This window comes from Thermobia domestica, chromosome 16, assembly GCF_964235325.1.
Source record: "Thermobia domestica chromosome 16, izTheDome1.hap1.1, whole genome shotgun sequence".
Taxonomy (NCBI): Eukaryota; Metazoa; Arthropoda; class Insecta; order Zygentoma; family Lepismatidae; genus Thermobia; species Thermobia domestica.
In genome coordinates, this window is record NC_137469.1 from 162,759,169 (window position 1) to 162,777,034 (window position 17,866).

Here is a 17,866-nt window from a genome sequence, read left to right on the forward strand (position 1 = left end):
ATATTTGTTTTCATACAAACTTTATGTACAGTATGATTTCATATTATTAAAGCGTACAAGACGATTTTAAACAACAATATTTGTCTCAATTTCTTGTCCAACGATATAAAATCATGTCCCCAAATTGACGGATATTTATAGCTGATATGGGGTAATCCCATCAGCATTTCCTCTAGATAGACAGACCGGTGTTTGATATCTCTTAAGTTCAATGAGGTACCAACTTCGTCATTACACATGGTTAACACAAACAATTGCAGTATCTTTGGCAGAAATTGAACCAAAGATATGTAAAATTACCTAGATCAAAAAGTTCGCTTAATTCACTCACAAAATTAAAAATACAAGTTTATTCCTGAAAATTGGTGTCCCCATCGACTGCAATACACTTACGCCAGCGTTTGAGCCACTTCTCAGAACATTTGTGGGACTCGATTTTCGGTATGTCCATCACAGCAATCTTCGATTTTCCTATTATCTCCTCTCGACTACTAAAACGTGATCCTTGTAATGGTTTCTTGAGTTGATCAAACGGGAAAATATCGCACGGAGGTAAATCCGGTGAATTCGGTGGCTGCGGAATGGTATTTGTTACTTTTTGCTGAGAAACTCGCGGATTGATTGACACTCCGTAGTCATGGTGCAAAATCCACGAGTTGTATTTCCAGAGATCTTTTCTTTTTAGGCGAATTGTTTCACGCAGACGCTTCATAACGTCCAAATAATACTTCTTGTCGACTGTCTGACTTTCTGGCAGAAATTCATGATGTATAATACCGATGTAATCTATGAAAACAGCGAGCATCACATTTGTCGACTGAAAACGACGTGTTTTTTCGGTCTTGGCTCGTTGGATGCTCACCACTGGTTTGTTTAGAGCACCACTGCCAAAACAATTTTCCAACATTTACAAGGCCTTTGCACCAATGAATCCGTTTTTAGCACAAAAACATTCGTTGTTGCAAAATTAACTCCATTGCACAAATCGAAACATGCTCCTAAACAGATGTACTCAACACTGCGTCACTTATACAAAAGGCAAAGTAGGATGTTCAAATTTGGAAGGAATATCGCTGACAGTTGTGGCAACCCACAGAAAAGGAAGGTCAAATCAGGTTATTGAAAGCGCCACACGGTGGTGATTTTCGGAACTTTTTGATCAAGATAGTATTCTTCTATGAGAAAGTACGGTCAATTGACACATGTTGAGAAATACGATTTCATCTGATTCTTCCTCGAAACAAGATTCTGGTTTCGTTATTCATGTTTCAATTCCTTATTCAGTAGCACTTTCATGCAGGTTTGCAATAAATTACAACGAAATCTTTCGGCCATAAACATCATGAAGCTGAAGCTGAGACCCAAGAAAAGAAAGTAGAAAGTTGCCTCCAAGTGACGAACAGATAATGGTTCATTCTCCTTCTTTCGAATCAGAAAACCTTTAGTACTTTTACCCTCAGTTATTGAGGCAATTCTCCATTTGCTTGTAAAACCTGCTTCTATTTGCCTATTCATCAATATATTCATTCTTGGAAGATAAGGGGATCCCTTAGTAAGGGGGTATGACGAAAGAACCATCCCGAGACTATCAGTAGACACATGAAATATGGGAGTTCCATCACTTGATCTGTTATTGTTAGCCATGTTAAGAGCAAGACCTCTTTGATCAATCACTATTCTATCCTGTTTAGCAGCAAGTATCTTCATTGAAGTTATTCCATCGGTCGTTTTCCTCGTTCTGGTCGCGATCTGCCTCAAAGCAACGTCCGAAGCATCGGCAAGTATTCCAAAATAGAAGCCGTAGATGTCCACCGGAAATTCTGAATTCACAATTTCCTCTCTTGTGTTTAAAGGTGGATAGCTATGAGGATTAACCATTACACTCAATATCGCACTAAGATATAACGAACAAATTACCAAGAACCCTGCTACATATATTAAGAATAATGTTCTGAAAAAGTTTCGTTCTGGCTGTGGTACAGATATCTGTAATGCAATGGATAAAACATAATATAATATCCGAAACACCTTTGCGTTTCTTCTGCTGTAAAAGAATGCGTTGAGTGAATAATTCTAGGCATACAATGAAAATACACAATAAGAATATTATGATCCATAAATAATCGCTAAAAGGAAGAAAGAAACGCAACAGATGAGAAACGGATATTGCTTGTGGAGTAATGAATGTCAAATGGTTAAACACAGGAGGTATAATGTAATCCACGTCTTTACACCTCTCCATTCGGATACTTATTGGGCTTGAAGAAATGTCTGCTTCTGAGGAACGAATCAGAGATAGGAGACCCTGGACATCATATTTTTCTGGTTCATCTGCAGTGAGTTTTCCTATAAAAGTGGGTGTGAAATTCATCTGAACTATTATGGTCCACATAAGATCATCATCCGGGAATATTGTTCCATCTTCTGCCTTTCTAAACGAAACCATCATCAAATCTTGCTATTAACAAGGGATGGCCAAAAACGTTGCTCGTTTTGTCCTGAAATAAGAGAGAAGCATCTGAGGGTGTTCTTTCGATTAATTGAAGAGTTGAGCCAAATTCTTCACCCATCTTTGACGACAAACTTGTGTTGAATGGGTTGTACGAGAAGAATATTTTACAATTACTTATGTCTATGTTATTGTCTTTTAGGCAGCCATTTTGTTTAACTAGAGCTACAGTTTCAACACTTAATATTTTTCTTGTCCAAAAGAATTGAAATGTAGTGCGTACTTCTCGCAAATTCACAGGTAACATAGTAAACACTACGATAAACTTGTCTATGTTATTCCAGAATGGGAGTTCTTTGGCCTGATTAATTATTCTAAAAACAGATTCAGTACTTTCTACGTAAATGAGAAAACAGTTGTGTCCAGTATTAAAACGCTCATTATATTTAGAAGTAACTGTCAGGTTTTGATTACTCAATGAATATATGGAATAAGATGTGCGACAGCTCAGAAAAAGCGTTTGCACATGAAGTTGTAATGAATACGGCTGTTTAAAAGGAAACATGATGTTGAGCTGATTCGTTCTTCTGCAATGAATTGAACAAATCTTCGATACTGACTGCGACAAGTACAGTTGCTGTGTTTCTTGAGTAAGTTGAAGACTGTTTAACAGATGTTGATGGTTCGAGGCATCACCTGTTACTAGTCTGATAACTAGGACTATTACAAGAGCTAGAAGTAGTTGCTCCATGCACAAAACTTAGTTGTTCCTTTCCTTTAAAAAAATTATCTGGAATTAAAAGAAGTAAATATTTTTGTCATTAAATATTCAGGTATACAGTTTGTACAAACAACAATACCACCAACTTCAAAATAGAATTCCTTACACAAAATGGAGCACTTGTAATCAGACGAAGGCAACTAATGTACTACTTCTGCTCTGTTACTCAACTAACTCTTGGGGACACAGTGCCTTAGTGGTAGAGCGCTTACTTCTGGTGCGTGGGGCCCCTGGTTCAATCTCCGGCCAAGTAAGTTTGTGGTGGACAACATCGTGCTCGTGGGTTTTCTCTGAGTATTCCCATTTCCTCCCATTCTCTCATTCCATCATCATTCACTTGTTTTAATCATCGTCTCTCTTAGCCTAACAAGTATAAACGTGGAACGTAAAACTCAATTCAACCTTACTCTTTCAGAATCCGCTGTGAATGGACATTCAGACAAATACTTACTTAAATAGAACTAATTTACCGAATTGCTTGAGGTATGTTTCAGGTTTTAAACTAGAAACTTATTCCTTTCTTTTTCAATTCTCTCTCTCTCTCTCTCTATATATATATAATGTTGCTAACTGCATGTTACCACGCTTAGGAGAGGAGGTGATTCTAAAAGTATTGATTTGACTTAATTTTTAGTTTAGCGTCCCTTTCAGTAGCGAAGCTATATGACATGTGGACCTACAGCTTGGAAATACGGACAAGAACAAGTGTCATGTGAAAACATATCGAAAGCGACACGATTTGCGAGTGAAGGCATCCAAAAGTCGCCACAGGCTATTTAAAGCACAATAACGCAAGATGAAATAAAGATAGCAATGTCGGATTAAAGAAAGCAAAGGAAGTCTTATTCAACGAATACTATGGTGCAGCAATCGAGGCCCAATTAAAAGTGCGCAAAGGGACTCTCAAAGAAAGTGGAGAATTCCCTTATGAAAATCCAAAAATGAAATGAAATGAAATCTTTAAGTTTAACGTCCCACGATTATGCCGGTTAGGCTAAAGGAGACGGTGATAATGAGAAATGAGGGAAATGGTGGAATGAAGAAAGTGGAAGGAAACGGGAGAATCCCGAGAAAACCCACGAGCACGGTGTTTGTCCACCACAAAGTCCACACGGCACGAGCTGGGATCGAACCAGGGACCCCAAGCACCGAAGGTGAACGCTCTACCCCTGAGTCACCGCGCCCCCCTTATGGAGATCCAGAAAACTGAAAACTATGTTTCACGTAATGCTGACATATGAATGTGGCTAGTAAAAATCTGACGACAAATATCTACATATCCCACTACTGCTGGCATACCGTCACTCACTCGAAAATTAGAAAGAAAAAACTGAAAAATTCGCTATTGCTCACGGGTCACGTTGTGCAATGAAAAGTAAAAGTAACACAATTTCTTGTATGTTCAACTATTCTAACGATGCCATTCCAAATAGAAAACATAAACTGGGAAAACCAGGAAAAATGTGCCCCCCCCCCCCAAAAAAAAAAAAAATAAATTGTACAAGTTTGAAGAAATGCACCCGACAATGATACTATACCCTCAGAATGTGCTCCAATTGATTTCAGGTAAGTGATACGGAAGGCTACGCTAGAGGCGCTGAGGCGTCTCAGCATAGCTGGATTCCACGTAGAGAGTGTACTTGGCCATTCGTTGATTGTCCTGTCTGTTGTTTATGTCGCAGTTTGGAGTTTAGTCTGGCGTTCGTGTATGGTTGAATTGTTCCAAGAAGTATAGGGTTGCCATTCGTCCCGAAAAATCCGGGACCGTCATGGAATCGAGATCTGCGTCCCGGCGTCGCGAAAATATTTCTCTGGACGCTTAAATGCCCGGAATTTCAGCGAAGAAGAAAAGAAGGGCATATTATAGTTTGCTTTTTACACAGGGTTAGTTTATTTTTATTCTCTTCGGCTTTTGAGTATTGGAATTCAAAAGTTGAAAAAAAAACTTGAATACAGTAGAGTTCCTAAAACTCGGTCACACTCTGATAACTCGGTCACACCCTGATAACTCGGTCACACTCCAAGGTGACCATAATTTGTACTTGCAAAAACGGGACGCATACGAATTGGCGTCGGATGGGGGAAAAGGTTATATATCTGACTTCCAGATTGCCTTTTGGGACTCAGCACTATTTTGAATTTACAAAGTACACAAGTATAAGTAATAACCAGCGTTTCTAAATTAAGTACTACCCAACAATACTTTGAACTACTAATAAACTACTTACCTCATTATTAAATATCCGTTATTCTCTACTATATCGTCTAGCGTAACTTTTACTTGTATTTTTAGGATGAATAGATCTTTAAAAGTTCTTTGTTTGCAGTCAACAGTTTGTAGAAATTTGTACAAGACTGATCAAAATTAATGTTACTGATCAGCACAACTTTCAAAGTATCTATAGACAGTTGGGTTTTCTCACTTATCCACAAAGCATTCATGTGCGAAAATACACCTTCAGTTGGAGCATTAGTCCCGGGTAAACAGAGAGGGAACTCCACAACTTTTAGAAGATTTAAGTACGGTACGTTATTAGAACAGAAATGGGAAAATACTTCTACCCAGCATTTGTCAGGAGATGCTCTATTTAAGTTTCACTTTGTCAATATTTCTGGTATCAAGAGTGTAGAATTTGCATTGACCATTTATATTTTGAATAATAATTACGGGACATCTGAGTCGTTTGTGCTTAAAAATGGGACATTTAGGCGTCCCGTTTGAGAATCAGAAAAAAACGGGACAGGGGTTGAAAAAGGGACTGTCCCGGCTAAAACGGGATGTCTGGTCACCTTGTCACACCCTGGCAGGGCGAAAAAATTCCGCGCACAGACCCGTTCAAGTATTTTTCTGAAGTCTGTCTTATCATGTAAATGATTGTATAGTGTGTACTTATTAATTGCCATTTTGATGTATAGTAAAGGCTCTATATCTTCATAAAGTACGTACTTTTCCTTTGTTTAAGGGTAATTGAACCGTTTATTCTCTGTTGAATTCTCAGGCAACCAATACATTCAAGTACAATACTGTATTTTCTGAGGAAACACTCGTATTTATTTTTTTTTAACCCCATTTCCGATCACCTGACATTTTCATAAATTCTGCCACCCTTCGGTTCACATTAGGCCGAGTTTTCGGGACTCTACATAGTTTACGATGTTTATTAAGTTCACGATGTTTACGTTTGCTTAACTGGGGAGCAGAAAATCTATTAAAATGTCTAAAACTTGTGATTACGTAATATTTGAATAACTCTATCTAATGGAAGAAAGTAAACTAGTATATAATACTTCTTTTCATTTTAAACATTTCAAAGAATCTCTTAATTTAGTAGCGTTCCGGATTTTCATCTCTGAAATATGGCAACCCTAAAAGAGCATTATACCTGAACTACGTAGTCCAGAGGTGTGATATTAGCAACCATGTTATAAAATAGAGGATCTTGCCCATACGTATGTTCATCATATGAACTCAATCAAGCCAAAATAATAATAATAATAATAATAATAATAATAATAATAATAATAATAATAATAATAATAATAATAATAAACAACCGAGCATCGTCCGACAATCTTAGTGGCTCGGAGTGGGCAGAATAGGTGTGGCGAAGCTGTGACGTATGGCTTCACGATTTTGTTGTATGGGCAGATCCTCTATTTTACAACATCCTTGGATTTTAGTGAGTACTAATCAAAATGATGGTAATTTGTCACTTACACATAACCGCGCCTAATTGTTTGTCAATTCTCGAACAGAACAATAGTGGTGTACTCTATCCACGAGCTGGTTGATATACACTATCGACCAAAAAATCACCAGTCACTCCACAACTTTCGGAATGAAGCAAATCATGACGTTCTCATGCCCTGAAGAAAGGGAAGGGCCTCATTTGGCCTGGATCATAGCATGTATCCTTCGAAGAAGGCTTTCCACCAGTTACTGATAGGTATCAGGTAACATGGCAGCCCACTCCTCCTGCAAGGTGGTTCCAAGTGTGGAAGGTAAATTTGGACGAGTTGGTCTGAACCTTAAATGTCGCTCCAATTCATCCCACAGATGTTCCACGGGGTTCATGTCAGGTGACTGAGCAAACCACTGGAGTCGTTGCACAGAGGGTGGAGCGTTTTGCACTTTTGTTGGAAATTCGATGACGGCTAGTGCGGAAAAGGTGTCATTAGTGACACCGTCCTTACTGATTTTTAAAAATTTTTTTGAAGAACCCCTTACCCTGCCTCAATGGACTTAAAGTTTTTTTTAAGTGTTTGGTTAGGCTACACGCACAACACCAATGACAGAAAAGCTACTTGTGGTCCTTTTTACAGTTACCTGATGGCTATAATACAATTATTTTATTAAAAGAAACTTGTAGCAATGGCAGTAAATAATTTTAAAATGAGTCAAAGAACAGCCATATTAGCTCAGTTGTTGGAATTAATGTTCAGATTTCGTTTGGAATGCCACGTTAACGATGATTATAAGCATAGCCCTTGATATAACACTATTTTCTTTGTGTAACTCTTCCCTTATTTTGCTCTGTACGCAAAATAACCCAGAACTCACCAAGGGGAGGTGGTTGCACATCGAGTTCCGCCCACCCACCCACCCAGTAGGCATATGTTGACATTTGACCTTAGGTCATGTATTTCTTCTTGGTCTCGAAGCGGGGCATTCTTGTTCTAGACTTCAGTTTGGCTCTAACGTTCTTGCGTTCTGGCCGCACTTTTTCGACGCAGCCTCGGACACCAGCTTCACTGTGCGTTCCACAGCTTGACTATGGCAAGGGAATGTTGTTGTTAGAGTAGCTAAAGTTCGGATGTTTTTTTCAAGCTGCTGATCCGTTGTTTCGTGTGATTGGCGGCTCTGTTAGACATTTAGGTCAACTAATCATGTCGTAGTAATTTTCAGCTGTAAAGTTTGATTTCGGAACAATGAAGTCACGTGGGCGGCTTGATCTCGGAGTCTTCTGGCTGCTGCACTTTTTTATCCTTGTCCAGCCTAACGTTCGAATATGCGGATTTTCGTCTGTTGTCATCCCTATCAGCAGGTTTTCATGATGAGTGTAGTATCCGTTTGTTTGTAGAACAGAATGAACTATGTGTTGTAGATTTTCTGGCAGAAAATGTGAATGCTTAACTATGCTAAACAGATGCATGGCGCCCATTTCGCACGAAGGATTTCGCCGTATTGAAAACCAGACGGGGGCGTATACTTTAACAATGTACTGGCAAAGTAGACACAAACTTGAACTAGGTTTATCAGTACTGATGTAGTGGCGAAGCATCCTACAGGCCAATGTAAACCATCGTGAATGTGATAATGGTTCTGGTTTTCTGTTTGCTAGATCGGTAGTACACATTCCTGTAGCAACAACCTTACAAATTTCAAACATATAATTTTGGTCGCTGCTTAAACCATCTGGTTTTTCCATTTCAGACACCCATTCAACGGGAATGGGTATAAAGGAGACGATCGGCGAACGTTCATAATCCTTTAATTTCTTTCCGATGGGGCCGGAAAAACCGTTGGGTCCGGTCGTCCCACCATCCAATTCGGTAACCAGGTGTCGAAATGGCCACTCGTTGGTATGAAGAAGACAAATGAGATGTTGCAGTTCCTTTCCTAGGGATCTTTGTATCTGACGTATCACGCCGTTATCCCATTCTGTGTTCGTGGCTTCACCATCGCTGCTGACTGCCTCAAGACTTGACACGTCGTAATGGTTCTTCTCTAAAAGCTCCAATAGAGAGTCGGCAATATCCTCGCCAGTGCTTCACTTAGATGTGCCATGACCCAAGTATTCTGAACCGGGCTCCAATAGAACTATATGCTTTTCTGTAACCTCTCGTCTTCGTAGTTTGCCGTTATTTTTTTCTTGCACAAGAGTTGCATCATTTTTTCGGTGGAAGTAGATACTTGTAATCGCCCGGCCTAGGTGAGCCTTTTCTTTCTGGATCTTCTCACCCAGTTTATCTTTTCCTCTTCGTATCTTAGATCTGTCAACAAGATTTTTGTCCTCTGGCATTATGAGGCTCGCGTCCTGAAGTACGGCAGAAGCGATCAAAGCAACCTGTCTGTCTGAAGCTCTACTTCTAAACGTTGCCTCCGCTGTATTTTGAAGACAGATGCGCTTTAGGCTATGTTTCCTTCTTGGTCGCGCCTCGAAGTCAGATCCCGACGTGCTTCCCGATTCAACAGCTTCGCTGGATTCCCCTGACGACGCCAGTAACTTTGACCTGTGACTATGCCTAATCCCACTAGTTGATGGACTTGCTTCAACACTTCCAGCGTCTTTGTTGGTTGTCTACCACTTAAATATGTTCACTTTACGGGAAAACATCTTTGAAAGAGGTTTGCTTGTTCGGACGTCAATGTTACCAATGCTCATTTTCCATGATGTTCTCTGGTCCAAAAGAAACTTGAATTCTCGTTTTGGAATCTTGCGTGTCCTCTCACAGTTACAATCTTTGGCGGTTTTACATTTGCAATACGCAATATCAAAAAGAGACTTTTCCGCGTGTGCAACAAAACCTGCACGAAGTGTTGCTTCTTGTCCTTGCGCGACACTTATTATAAAATGTTTTTCCTTGGTGCGACACTTCTTATAAAATGTTTTCAGCATGTCAAAAACTCTCTTTTCTGAAACCACAGGAATGCTTGCTTTACGCCAAATATGTACAACTCTTTGTCCAACTAGTTTACAAATGTCAGACACTGGTAATTTAGTTACGCTTTCGTCACCACTTAAACCACTTCGAAACCAATGATAATGGCGCATAACGTCATCGTACGTGGGTACCTGCACTCCACTCATTTCACTTGGAGTGTCAAATAAGCCTCGTTTCACACTTTTCCGCGTTGGTTTGCTATGAGGCTTTTTCTTGATCTTGCTTTCCATTGCTTCCGAAGTTGGAAACTAAAGTATACAAAACGTCTCTGAATCGTATCGCACTAAGAAGACTGTAACTTTAGGTACAATGCACAAACTCTCTGTCTTAAGAGAAACAGTAGCGAATTAAAACCGTTAAAGATTAAGCTGCAATAAACTGGCCTGTTGGATTGGTTGGCCGAAGTACGCAATATTTATACCACCGCCGAACTTCGAGCGAGAATATTCTAGAAGCGTGGTCGTAGGTTCTGGAGCCAACGAGGCGAGCGGGAGGCATTTTTGCCGATCCCAAACGTTTCAGCATTCTTGCCAATTTGATGTCGAGAACATAATCCAAACAACCCCTGCGGGGCTTCTAACCCGTTCCTACTACTACTACTACTACTACTACTACTACTACTACTACTACTACTACTACTACATTAGCTGTGGATCTATATAGTACAAGGGCAAACGTACTACTACTACTACTACATTTGCTGTGGATCTATATAGTACAAGGGCTAACTTATTTTAATGAAAGAAGTTTAATGAAAATTTTAAAACAATGATCGTTAAATCACTTTTTGAATATTATTATTAATCTTATTTTAACGAAAGAAGTGTTATAAACATTTTTAAAAGTAGTAAAAAAAACTGTCCGTAGGCAGGATTCGAACCCTCGCCAAAAACATTTTCGTTACTAGCATGTTACGCTAGACCACTTTTTTTTATTAATAGTATTTATTGAGCACTTACATAATAGTTACAGTAATAACAATTAGAAAAATGCAACTAATAACAAGAAATACAAAAAAATAAACATACCAGTAGTTAGAACAAAAAAAAATTAATAGATCGCCTGATAATACTGAGCAAACCAGCGATGACGTTGGGGAACAGGTATACGCAAAAGAGAATAAGATAACCAAGAAATGTATAAATCCGGGGAGAAATCCGTAGAAAGATGAAGAAAGAGATCAGCCGTTGTAATTGTCAACCACACAACAAAATTATGTTTAACTGGAGGGAAGAAAACAAAATCGGGGCGCAAAATCATATTGTCACAAGTTATATAGTCGGTACTAGTGCGAAGGATTCTGGCAAGAATCTGAGTATATTTTTGCCAAAGAGGGTATATCCTAGTACAGGTATGAAGACGATGTGAGATGGTATCGGTTTCTCCACAAATATGACAGAGGGAAGCAGGAGAGATGCCCAGGGTATAAGCTCGTGCATTTGTTAAAAATAAGTTATGCACCAATAAATACCAAAGCGAACGTAAGGGGGAAGATAAAACTGGGGAACCAATGTTACGCCAAATTTGAGGCCAGTTATTATTAGGAAATTTACGTACTATAAGCGGAACGCAAGAGGGAGAAGCATAATATTGATATAATTGTGAAACGGTCATATCTTCAAGCCGAGCCCGTGCGATAAGGCCATATGCAACTACCGTTTTTAAATAAGGATAGGTCTGTGACCATCCATGAACGGAGACAGGAGCAGTAAGCGTCACGTGACTCAGGCAGCGCATGATGTATTGTGACGAAAAGGAATTGCTAAAAACACAAAGCAGTTTACAGGTTCTATGAAGAAAAAGACATCTGGCCTGTAAAGCAATGTCCTTGATACCAAGACCTCCAACAGAAGGTCGACTGCAAACTACCTGGCGATTTACCCGAAGAGTATGTTGATACCAAAGAAAATATAACATATGTTTGTTTACTTTGTTAAGAATAGCAACCGAGGGCGGGAAAAGTTGCATAATAAAATATAAAAGACTAAGAGCATAAACCTGAATAAAAGTGGCACGTTCAAAAAGGGTAAGATTTCTTGTTTTATGTTGATAGAATAAAGTAACCAACTTAGAAACAACAAGATTATAATTTACCGATATGGTATGTTTAACGGATGGATACCAGGTAATACCAAGAATTTTATGACAAGAAACAGATGTGAAGGGGGAAACAAAAGACGTATGTGCTTGGTCGGAAAGGCATAACAATTTGGTTTTCTTAACATTGAGGGTCGCAATTGAGGCTTGACTAAATAAGTGCAAATTATGTTGAATCGTATCAAGGTCACTTTGAGAATGAAAAAAGAAGCTAAAATCATCAACGTACGTTTGTAGTTTGAGAACCGCCTTATTAAGACAAATGCCATCAATTTTACGATAAATTTTACTAATAAAAGGCATAACTGCAATGCTATACAAAAGGGTGGACAAAGGACACCCTTGGATTAGACCACGTTCAAGCCGAAATGAAGAAGTAAGCGCTCCATTAAGTTTCAATTGTGCCGTACGATCTCGATAAAGAGCACGGAGCATATTAAAATAACTGGTGCCCAAATGTAATGCTTCCAAAATACGAAAAAGATAGTCATGATCAATTTTATCAAAGGCCTGGGAAAAGTCAGTACTTAATATTGCTGTGGCGCGAGTGGGATAACGCTCAAAAAAAGCGATGGTGTCACGAATATTTGCTAGTGCCAAATATAGGGGGTGTTGGACATCATGACCAAATTGGGCAAAATGTAAAATATTTGGGAGGAAATTACGTAAACGAAAGGCAAGAACCTTGGTTAAAAGTTTATAATCACAGCAAGTAAGACTTATAGGCCGGTACTGAGTGACACAAGGGGACTGAGACTGCTTCGGAAGTAAAACGATAATACTATGCGTAAGAGAGGTCCCTAAACGTAAGTTGACACGAAAATCATTAAAAAGTTCGGTAAAAAAAGGAATAAAAATATCAGCAAAAGTTTGATAAAGTTCATAAGGAAATCCATCCACACCACTAGATTTATGTTTTGGCGTGGTCATTATAACATGCTTGATTTCATTTTCAGTAAAAGGGGCATTTAAAACATCTTGAGCTGCAGGTTCTAAGGGAGTCAACTCAGAAAACAAATCATCAGGGCACGGAGAAGAAGGATGTCGGCTATAAAGACGGGTATAATAACGGGTAAAACAAGGAGCAACATTGGTTCCCAACCATAAACGACCCTCCTCATCTTGAATCTTACCGATTAGCCGTTGTTTGCCCCGACGTCTTTCAGCAGTTACTTGAACCAGACCGGGAGATTCAGTGGGCTGACTCGAAATAAGTTTACTCCTCACACTAATACCGGATAACTTGGTGCGATGTAATGATAACAGAAAAGCTTTCACCTGTTTAATTTGTGATAAAACAGGAGCCCCTTGTTGAGAAGCAAGATGGTACTCATGCAAAAGTCGGTAATAATAATTATACTGTTCATGAAAGTTTTTACTTCGCTCACGACAATAGTCTCGACAGAGACGTCTAAGGGTAGGTTTACCCCGAGAGTCCCACCACTGCATAATGTTACGCTTACGTAAAGATTGCTTACTTATTTCATTCCATTGTTGTCGAAGAAGTGCTTGAAAGGATGGATCAGACAAAATACTAGTATTAAGATGCCAAAAAAAAAGATTTTCGTAGATATTGTGTTACAGGTAAATTAACAGTTAAAATAACAGAATGATGATCAGAAAAACAGACTGGGACCAGTTCTATGCTTTGAACATGAGGAAGCAAGGATGCAGAGATGAAAAAAGCATCGATGCGAGATGCTCCTTGAGAATGAACATACGTATAACCCGGGTCGTGAGGGTGAAAATGACGCCAAACATCCACGAGACCAAATTGAGTAAGAACATGAAGCAAATTAGTGGAAGGGGTACGGTTCTGTAAGGAATCTTGAGAACCGGGAACTTCATTGTGATCACCTCCCCAAATGATAGATCGAGTACCAGCATGCAATGCAGTAGCAACGTCATCGCTGAAAAAATTATTACGTTGAATACGGTTTTGCGAGCCAGATGGACTATAGGAATTACAAAGGTGTATATTTTCCAAATTGCCAGTAATAATGCGACCATCAGGATAATTATAAACCTGATCGAGGTGTAAATCACTGCGATAAATAAGTGCAGTACCTGTGCCCGCTACAGTTTCATTACTAATAAAAGTATAATTATATAAACCATGTAAATCAGTAATTTTAACCTCTTGGGCAAACAAAATATCAATCATTCTAGTATTAATAAAGGCAGCAACTGCATCCTGTTTCGTAGCGGAAGAAAGTCCGTTAAAGTTTATAGTACCAATCCTAACACCATACATAATATGGAAAATAGAAAAGTAAAAATGTAAAACATACGGGAGTAATATACAAAATGCAAAGCCTATGCACGAAGCAGATAAATTACCACACCGCAAAAATTTAAACTCCAAAAAAATTAACCAAAAATTAAGACGGCGTTTCAGCATTTTGGTTGGACGAAAAGGAATGTTCATTAGATGCAGGGGGCACCTGTGGTTGCGAAAGTTGTTTAGATCGCGTGCGGAGAGCAATACTAGGTTCATCAGACAGAGATGAGTCAATCACTTTCTGAACTTTAGGAGCTTTACTATCAAGGAGAGGGCGTTTCTTTTTCTTCGACGTATCCAAAGGCACCATCTCAACATTCATCACACTAGGCAAATTTGTGGTGGGAATAACAGAAACACTAGGAGAGGTAACAAGTTCCGGACTAGATACTGCAGCGTGTTGTTCATGTACTGAGTGGTCACTTGAAACGTTCACTGAGGGCGTTGAAAGAGACGAGTCCACTACTAACGACATCGTAGCAGCAGCCTCTAAAGTATTATCCGAACTTACCTGATTCAATCCAGAAGTAATAGAAGGTAGTATCACACCTTTGCTGGAAACATCAACAGGCGAAATAGTTACAGTAGATTTCTCTAAAGAAGGAGCTCAAGGGGTACTAAGTGAGGGAGGGGTATTTTCCACATCACCATCAGCACTAATAGTCTTGACTAGGGAAGAAGTAGAAAGTACAGGAAAAACACTGAAGTTAGTAACATCTGGAACAGCTTTAAGTTGCACTGGAGGCGGAGCCAAGCGTGAATTTGACTCGGAAGGTAGTCGAGAACCTCCAGAAACTGGAACAGTCACAGGAGCACGTTTAGGCAGTCGTTTATCACATTGCGATATCAAATGCTGATCACTATCACATCGCGCACAAGTTTTAATTTGTCCAGGATATGTCACCCATAAACGAAGACCATGGACTGTGACATATGACGGAATGTTCTTTTTGAGGACGATCTTAAGTAATTTCCGCCCAGTACGCACCGGGTAAAAATGTCCAGTAGAGTAGAGTTCATCGGTAAGACTTAGAATTTCCCCATAGGAGAGAAAAACTTGTTTAAGGTGTAAATCAGAAAGTTCCATTGGAACCGCATGAATGCGGACCAATTTAATCAAATATGAAGCCGAATCAATAGGTAGGTTATACGAACCTACCGCATCAGAATACTTAACAGTATCTGTAAATTCATTTAAAATGCGTTCACAATCTTCCTGAGTTTTTAATTTAATATATAATAGCTTACGTGGAAAATCCATTTCTATGCTGAGCACAGTTTCCAACGGTAACCCAAAGGTATCCCTAATCCACTCATGTAAAATAATAGAAGTCGGCACATTTAGCACACTTTGAAAACTGATACGAAGTGTATTGAGGCGAATCGTGTTCATATCGAACTTAAATCAGAAAACTGTATTCCAAAAGAACAAAAAAAAAAAAAAAATTGCTATGTGATAATAATAAGAACAGGTGAAAAGTACAATTAAATTCAGTCAGATAGCACACACACAAGAAAGATGAATCGACACACTACACTAGCAGTAGTAGCTGCCCGAAAGAAACACCAGTGACCTCGAGCGAACACCACTCGACTACCAGGGCCGACAACAACTCTCGTTTACTTTGTGCTATATGTAGATCATGTCTTGTGATATCGCATCTGTATCGACCAATCAGATCAGAGGATATGCTGAAACGTTTGGGATCCGCAAATATGCGAGCGGGAGGTGTGCGAATCTTCTGGATGGAGCCGGGCGTTGCGACGATTCTCGAAGAGCGTGGCCAAAGTAAGCAACCACGAAGTTGTGTAGCCTGCCGCTAGATGGCATTTGCTGTCGGTGTACATAAGCGAAAAGTTGTCAAAAACATATCGTGTTATATCTAGAGCTATGCCTATAATCGTTGTTAACGTAGCATTCCAAATAAAATTTGGACATTAATTCCAACAACTGAGCTAATATGGCTGTACTTTGACTCATAAACATTTTAAAATTATTTACTGGCATTGCTACAAGTTTCTTTTAATAAAATAATTGTATTATAGCCATCAGGTAGCTTTTCTGTCGTTGATGTTGTGCGTTGGGACAACCCCTTATCCCGTTCGTTGGGACAGGGTAACGCGTTGTCCAAAAAATTAAAAAAATCAGTAAGGTTGGTGCCACTAATGGCACCTTTTCCGTGCTAGCCGTCATCGAATTCACCACAAAAGTGCAAAACAGTCCGCCTTATTGCACATTGTTGTCGTTATACAAGTACATAACATTGGCAGCTTTATGACAAGGAGTATCATCATCCTAATGGTAAAATGGGCCATTTCAAAGAATTTCCACAATGTGGGAAACTGAATTGTCCAAAATTTCTAGCATGTTACCAGGCACAACAATAAGCGGGCCTAGGCCGAACCAACGAAATGCACCACCATCACTAAATCTTATTGTTAGCACATTGTAGTCTGGTAAAAAGCGTTCGGCGGGTTGTCGCCACACTGACACCCGATCATCTGACATGAAACACGTGTAGCTGATTCATGATTTCATAACACATGTTTCCTTTGCTCTAGGGCCCAATTTCGATGAGCCTTACACTATGCCAACGTCCTGGCTTTGTTCGTTGGAGTGATGTGTGGCTTGTGGGCAGCTGCTCTACCATGGAAACCAAGTGCATGCAGTTCTGTCTTGACAGTGTTCAGTGAAATTAATGTGCCCGATGCAGTATGGACCTCGTACTGGACGCAGATGCAGTTTGACGACGATTGCTGGATACCACTCGTTTCAATACTCTCTGGTCCCTGTCTGTGAATTTCTTGGGTCGTCTGGGCCGTTTAGGGACATTGGTGACACCGTGACGTTTCCATTTCAGGATTACATCACTCACCGTTGGTTTTGGGTGGCTTAATTGGGCACTAATAGCACGATTCGACAAACCCGCAATATGACAGCCAATGATGACTCCCCTATCGAACTCACTAAGTTCTTGTCTGTGCGCCATCCTCAGTCAAACTGACTCCTCGCCTGACGCACAATCACTGATAATGCCTTCTGCACCGAAACAAATGACTGCCGTCTTTCAGGTTGCTCTGGATTCCTGACTGCGATGTCCTAGCAGACTGACCGGTGACTTTTTTGGCAGATAGTGTACATCTCGTTTGTGGAAAGGCACACCGAAATAGCCATGAAGTAGACGATTATATCAAGAACGTTTTCCCAACAGGTCGCTAACAGCACATACACTGATGTTTGGCAACATAATTTTGGGTGGGTGGACCTTGTAGTCCAGCTTCCTCGTGGTAAGCTCTGGGTAATTTCCAAAGCATAATAAGCTATGAAATTAAGGGGAGCACTGGACTGTAATTGAGGAACTGTTAGAAATTAGAAAGCAAAATCTCTTATTTAGTCTTTTATATCGGGAAAATTTCAAATAAAATTCAAAGTCAAAATCAATTGGAGAACATCAATAGAAAAAAAAAATAGCCTAAAATTGAAAATTTTCGGCCAAAAGCGCAGGGAACCAACCCTGAGTGACACGAATTTAGCATATTTGTCATAAACAAAACAATAAATGACCATAATACAGAAAAAAAGTACATAAAC

At 39.6% G+C, this 17,866-nt stretch overlaps 1 protein-coding gene across 1 annotated transcript; it reads right to left on the bottom strand.

Annotated features, from left to right (window-relative positions):
- Window positions 1-349: 349 nt before the first annotated feature.
- Window positions 350-907, bottom strand: LOC145672687 (histone-lysine N-methyltransferase SETMAR-like). The gene has a single exon (XM_081741852.1). The coding sequence runs from the start codon at window positions 905-907 to the stop codon at window positions 350-352; it is 558 nt and encodes a 185-aa protein (XP_081597978.1).
- Window positions 908-17,866: the final 16,959 nt, after the last annotated feature.

Bases quoted from the DNA above. Each gene is read 5' to 3' on its own strand.
- LOC145672687 (XM_081741852.1), bottom strand. From the start codon at position 907: ATGTTGGAAAATTGTTTTGGCAGTGGTGCTCTAAACAAACCAGTGGTG.